General features: G+C 57.4%; 1 protein-coding gene and 1 long non-coding RNA gene across 4 annotated transcripts in view; one reads left to right on the forward strand and one right to left on the reverse strand.

Moving 5' to 3' along the window:
• The first annotated feature begins 88 nt into the window (after positions 1 to 88).
• Positions 89 to 6,111, forward strand: part of EPN3 (epsin 3) — a 10,862-nt gene continuing 4,839 nt past the window's right edge. The window contains exons 1-4 of one of the 3 annotated variants that reach the window (XM_040245696.1): positions 206 to 504; positions 3,520 to 4,196; positions 5,159 to 5,277; positions 5,960 to 6,040. In XM_040245696.1, coding sequence (XP_040101630.1) covers positions 3,659 to 4,196; positions 5,159 to 5,277; positions 5,960 to 6,040 — 738 coding nt within the window. In that variant the 5' untranslated portion in view covers positions 206 to 504; positions 3,520 to 3,658. Of the gene's footprint in view, positions 505 to 1,149; positions 1,979 to 3,519; positions 4,197 to 5,158; positions 5,278 to 5,959; positions 6,041 to 6,111 lie in introns of those variants that run through there. The other 2 variants (XM_040245697.1, XM_040245698.1) reach the window with 2 other exon arrangements.
• LOC120867350 overlaps positions 4,357 to 6,111 on the reverse strand; it is a 2,091-nt gene continuing 336 nt past the window's right edge. The window contains exon 2 of the long non-coding RNA XR_005721861.1: positions 4,357 to 4,938. This is a non-coding gene — a long non-coding RNA (uncharacterized LOC120867350). The remainder of the gene's footprint in view (positions 4,939 to 6,111) is intronic.

Genomic DNA, 6,111 nt, shown 5'->3' on the forward strand with positions numbered 1-6,111 from the left:
GGTGTTGGAGCCTCCCCTCCCCACCCCTAGTTTCCCCTGAGGAGGCAGAAGAAGGGTTAACTCACTGCAGAGTGGGGGTGAGTCCCCAGCACTGGCGCGAGATCTGTCCCTGGCAGGCAGGCGTCCCACCTCTGAAGGTGCTGCCTGCCCGGTCAGCAGGAAGGGGTTAACACGCCCTGCGCTTCCTCCTGTGTCCTGTTACTGCTGAGGCAGACCTGCCTGGCCAGCTGAGCAACTTTCCTCCTGAGTGCTGCCTGCCGGCTAGGCGTCCAGGAAACAAGTAGGCGGGAGGCAGGGCATTAGCCCCTTCTGTGGACCCTGAGCCACCCTTCTGAGGGGTCTGCACCTCCTGGGAGACGGTGGGTCTTCAGGACGAGGGTCCGTGGTGGATGGCTCTGGGGATACTCCCGAGGCTGTGCCATCCCTCTGCTGCGCAGGCTTGGAGGGTCACTGCAGAGGCTGCCTGTGGCCCAGGGGCTGGGGCCAAAGGAGGCTGCATTGGAGGTAAGCTCTGGTGGTGCCTGGTATGGAAAGCTGGGGGCTTAATCTCCCTTCCAGGTCTGAGGGAGAAGGATGAGGAGGGCAGGGTCCCAGAGGAATCTGGAGGCATCGCTCCCTACCCCCACCCCTCCTCAGGAAGGGGGACTCCCAGGGCTGGCTCCCCATCCCGGGACCAACATCTTGGGTGGCATTCCCCACAGACTCCTTCCACGGCTTCTTCTCAGCCTCTGTTGCAGCTCTAGCCTCAGGACATCCCCCACCCCCCACTCCAGTGCCCCCAGGACACATCTACCTTTGGGCTGACTTAAGCTTAGAGCTAGCACTCACTCCACTCACCAAAGCAAGGGTTAGGGCACTGGCCACTCCCCGCCCTACTCAAGCGGCACCTGGTGGGAAGGGGCTGCCTCAGCAGAGGACGGGAGGGGGTGCTGGCCCATGGGGACACACACAGTCTTTGACGAACTCAACACATGACTCAACATATCTGGGTTCTCTCCATTCTCTGGGTCCACTCTCTGGGAATGCCATCTGCTTCCTTAGTCCTGACAAATCCCTCACTGCTGTGGGCCCTGAGAAGAGCAGGTTCCTCTCTGCCTGTAAAGTTCTTGGTACCCCAGACACGGGAGAGGGCGGATGCTCTAGCCCCCGTGGCCTGCCCTGCCCCCTGCTGGCCCTTTTCCTGTACCCTGCTGCCTCCCCCTATCTCTGAATTGGCTTCTCCGCCTGGGCTTCTCAGTGTCCTTCCTTCCACCTGACAGGGTCTGGCGCAAGGTCACTGCGGTAATTCCATACTAGGCTGCCTGGCTGCTGCCGCTGCTACTGCCACCACCTTATCAGCTGCTGGGTTTCTATTTCACTCCCTTTTATTTCTGGGCATACTGTGTTCGATAAAACCCTTTGCTTGTAACACTGCTGGCAGCCCTCCCAGCCACCCCCTCCTGAGGTCCTTCCTCTCCTTCCCCCTCCCTTTCTTGCTCCCTGGGCCTCACCCTGCCTTCTCTTCCTCCCTACCACTTCCCCTCAAACTTCAGTGGGGGTGGAGCCTCCTGGTATTTCTGATTCCTCCCTTAGCCCTGCTCTCGCTCTGGCAGAGATGTGCAGAGAAGGCTCTGTGCAGAGAAGGCTCGTCCATTCCCACCTCCTAGGAGGAAAGTTCAAGCAGAGCCACAGGGCCCACACAGAGGGTCCCCTCCCACTACCCCAGGCCAAGCAGGAGGTCCAGGGCGCCTGGTGCACTCAGGATGTCTGACTGGTTCTCCTGGTTTCAGTGGCCAGCCCTGGGAGAGGCTTGTACTCAGGCAGGCTCTAGGGCACAATTATTTCTCATCTTGACTCTTGCCACCTGCCAGCCCACAGGTTGGGGAGGTAAAGACAGGTCTGAGTCACTAGTGAGGGGGAGGGCAGGCATTAAACGAGTGCTGGCCAGGGCACCCTCAAAGAAGGCCTGTCACTGGGATAGAAAGACAGCAGACTGAAGGTAAGCCCATCCTCAGCCAGTGCTCTCTGTCCTGCCTGTGCTCACACAGGGCCCTGTGCTTCGGGCCCAGGCTCTCCCAAGCACAACTGGTCCTGATGAAAACTCCGAAGACTTTGAACAGTGCCCAGGTTAGCAGGGCTGGCTGGAGAGTTGAGGTTGGTGGGGAAGGGAGGTTTGTTTGAGGCTGGCAGGGCTGGCTGGAGGAAGAGTTGTTTGTTGGGGGGTGGCGGGGTGGGGAGCTCCTTCCAACTCCTGCTGAGTCCCAGGGTAGAGCTGAGAAGTACAGTCTCCATGGGTGGTGCTGGAGGGTTTGGGTGGAGGCCAGGTCCAGCCATTGTGATTGTGTGTGTGTGTGTTCATTCCAGAGGAACGGTGGTGGCGAGAGGGGATTTGGGTTTTGGTTTCTGGTGGGGTCCTAGAAGAAACTTCCTCTGTCTCGGGCCTGGTCCTGAGGTTGTGGGGAGGGCAGTGGGCTGGCCCTAATCTTCCTCAGCTGGGAGATCAGAGGTCTGTCATGGGCCCAGGGCCTTGGGGGTTTGGGAAACCCAGACTGACCTTGCCCTCAGGTCATTTCATTTTGGCTGAGAAGGTAGGACTGAGACAATAAAGCAATCAGGTGAATTAATTACAAAACTGGTGATGCTGACAATAAGCACTGCATTTGTCTTCTGATACGTATGTGTTAGTCCCAGCTAAGCCACCTACAGGTGACTGTGGGCATGCCATACCCCTCTCTGGCTTCAGTGTGTACAGTGGGTCCTCTTTGGAGGCAGCCTCCCCCAGATGCTCCTTCCTTGCCTTGCTGCCTCATTCCTCCTTACTCTTCCCTTTGAATCTCAGATCTCAGCTCAGTCATCGCCTTCTCTGGGAAAGCTCTCTTGATTTTCCTAGCTTGAGTATTCCTGTGCTCCTCTGTACTCCCATGTTGGACTGTGATTGCCTGTACCCTCTCAACAGGACATGGGTGGGCCAAGACTTGTATTCTACAGTTGCCATAGTGCCTGGCTTAGAGAAGTCCCCAGGAAATTGGTGTTGAATGAATCAAGCTACAAAAATAAATGATATAAAAACAGAGGAAAGTGAGGATGGAGAAGCTGGAAGGATCAGTCTTAAGCCCAATCCCAGCAGAAACAGGAGAGTTAGCAAGGTACAAGCAAAGCAAGCAGACATTCCTTGGGGCTTACTTTTGTGCCCCTGACTAAGGCCAAAGGCTGTGGAACATATCTGCCTGGGTTAATCCTGGCTCTGCATTCCCCAGCTCTGTGATCTTAGACAAGTCATTTAATTCTTCTCCGACTTGTTCCCCATCTTTGAATGAAAATAATATCTTTGTAGGTGTGATTGTGAAGATTAATGAGCACACAAAGATAAAAGTACCTGCTGAATAATAAGTAAAATAAGCAAAATAAGTGCCTGCCAAAGTCTGTTCCTGGCAGCAGGGACACCCAGGCCAGGCCTGGTGGGCCAGGCCCACCTTGCTGGCTGAGTGGGGCCAGAGAGGTGGGCCATTAGCTCTGAGCTCCAGACCCTCTCTTCCTCAGACCCATGTGGAAGCCAAGGACACAGCTGCCCTGCTGAGAGCACAGCGGCGCACCCTTGGAGACCGTGACCTCGAGACAGTGGCCCTCGGCCCTCCACCTCCAGCTGGGGCAGGGGCTGCCCGTCTCCAAGTCCTCGGCCATGACGACGTCAGCGCTGCGGCGCCAGGTGAAGAACATCGTGCACAACTATTCAGAGGCGGAGATCAAGGTGCGTGAGGCCACCAGCAATGACCCCTGGGGTCCACCTAGCTCGCTCATGTCCGAGATTGCCGACCTGACCTTCAACACGGTGGCCTTTGCCGAGGTCATGGGCATGCTGTGGCGGCGGCTCAATGACAGTGGCAAGAACTGGCGGCACGTGTACAAGGCGCTGATGCTGCTGGATTACCTGCTCAAGACAGGCTCTGAGCGGGTGGCCCAGCAGTGCCGGGAGAACCTCTACACCATCCAGACACTCAAAGACTTCCAGTACATCGACCGCGACGGCAAAGACCAGGGCGTGAACGTGCGCGAGAAGGTCAAGCAGGTGATGGCCCTGCTCAAGGACGAAGAGCGCCTTCGGCAGGAGCGCACCCACGCCCTCAAGACCAAGGAGCGCATGGCACTGGAGGGCACGGGCATCGGCAGCGGGCAACTAGGCTTCAGCCGCGCCCGTGGTTCCCCATCCTCCTACAACTGTGAGTCCAGGGCATGGCTGGGGACAGGGAGGCAGCCCGAGTTCTGACTCTGGCTCTGTGACCCCCAGCTGTAGATAAGAATCCCCCACTTGGAGGTGGGTCTGAAGATTCCATGAGATAAAGAGGGTAACATGCCCGCACGCAGTAGGTGCCCAACAAGTCAATGTGAACAATAGTGTTATTTATTGTAGGTTTGTTATTGTTAACTCCTGCCTGGTAGCAGGGTGGAGGCAGAAGCATAGGCTCAGTCCTTATTCTGCCCCTTCCAAGCCATGAGATCTCTGCCAACCAGCTCTCTGAACCTCAGTTTCCTCATCTTTAAAGTAGGGATAAACTAATCTGTCTCCATTGTCCAATTTGAGGACTAAATGAGACCAAGCCCAGGAGTGCCCTCAACCCTGTGCTCAGACAGGCAGCACACGGTGCTGCAGAGTCACATTCCTCTTGAACCCCCAGCTCAAGGGCACTGCTCTTGAAAACTGGGGCAGCTGCATACTCCACTTTCCTCCCGAGAAGAGGGGCACTCCCCTGATCTGAGGGCACTCAGAATGGCCTTCCTTAACAATGTGCTGAGGGCTTAGAGAGCTGTGACCTTGACTGAGTGCAACCTTTTGCCTTCCCACCACACTTGACCCTGAGCTGGATGGGGCACAGCTGAAAGAGTCCAGGAACTTGAATCAGGGGACCTGGGTTCAACTTGCTGCAGGACCTTGGCCAAGTACCCCTTAGAGCTGTTGCACCTCTGTAGAGGAAGGATTGGAATCTTTTATTGGGGTGAAATGGAAGCCCTGCAGAAAGTGCCAAGCACACTGCTTGACCCCTTGGGGCCCAAGTCTGCCAGTTGCTGCTCTCCCCCTCAGTTTCCCTCTCTGAGCTTTAGCTTCCTGGCAAGGCGGGCAGTAGGGGAGCCCACGAGGACCTGCATGGTTACAGAAGCCACGATGGGTGGCTGGTCGTTGCAGCCTCCTCCTCATCCCCCCGCTACACCTCAGACCTGGAGCAGGCCCGGCCCCAGACATCGGGAGAAGAGGAGCTACAGCTACAGCTAGCCTTGGCCATGAGCCGAGAGGAGGCTGAGAAGGTGAGGCCCCTCCTGGGGCACCTGGGGGATGGGGTGAGGGGGACTTGAGGAGGGATGGGTGCCTGGATGCCTCACACCTTAGATTCTTGGGCTTCCCTACTCTGGGCCCCAAAGCCCTAGTCCTGCTCCCAAGGACAGCATAGGGCCTGTGTCCCTTGGGTTGGGTTACTGGGATTGGGGTCTGACTCCTCACCCTGGGAGTGGGGTCCTCTCTGACTGGGCCTGGAAGGGGTAGTGTGTGTGTGGTGGGTTGGCAGTACCTGTTTGTCACATGGGCCTGCTGTCACCTCATGGAGGGGAAGGGGTGAGTGTGCTGGCAGACACCTTCCTAGGAGACACAGAAATATGCTGCCCCCATCAGCTATTCTTGTGGGGGTCCAGGGACAGCCCACCTGACAGCCTCCTCTCGGCCATCGCCTCTGTGGATCCAGGAAGATCTGCCAGGACTCACACAGCAGGGCCTGGGGAGCACTCAGGGTCCCAGAAGAGGATGACTGTTCTTTTTAAACTGCATCTCAGATCCAGCTCCAGGCAGGGAGCAGACTACACTCACTGCTGTCTCAGGGCAGGCTGCCCAGAGCCACTCAGGGTGGGCGTTTCTCTTACCTGCACAGGGCGATGTTGCCTTTTGGCCCAGATAGGAGCACTGGGCCAAGTTCACCCCTCTCTTCCTCCCTCGCAGCCGGTCCCCCCAACCTCCCACAGAGATGAGGACTTGCAACTGCAGCTGGCTCTGCATCTGAGCCGGCAGGAACAGGAGAAGGTAGTAGGCTAAGCCACCCATGCCGGTGCTGGTGAGGTGCTGGTGAGGTGCTGGTGAGGTGCTGGCGGAGG

The sequence above is a fragment of the Oryx dammah genome, unplaced genomic scaffold (assembly GCF_014754425.2).
Source record: "Oryx dammah isolate SB20612 unplaced genomic scaffold, SCBI_Odam_1.1 HiC_scaffold_8, whole genome shotgun sequence".
NCBI classification, from domain to species: Eukaryota; Metazoa; Chordata; class Mammalia; order Artiodactyla; family Bovidae; genus Oryx; species Oryx dammah.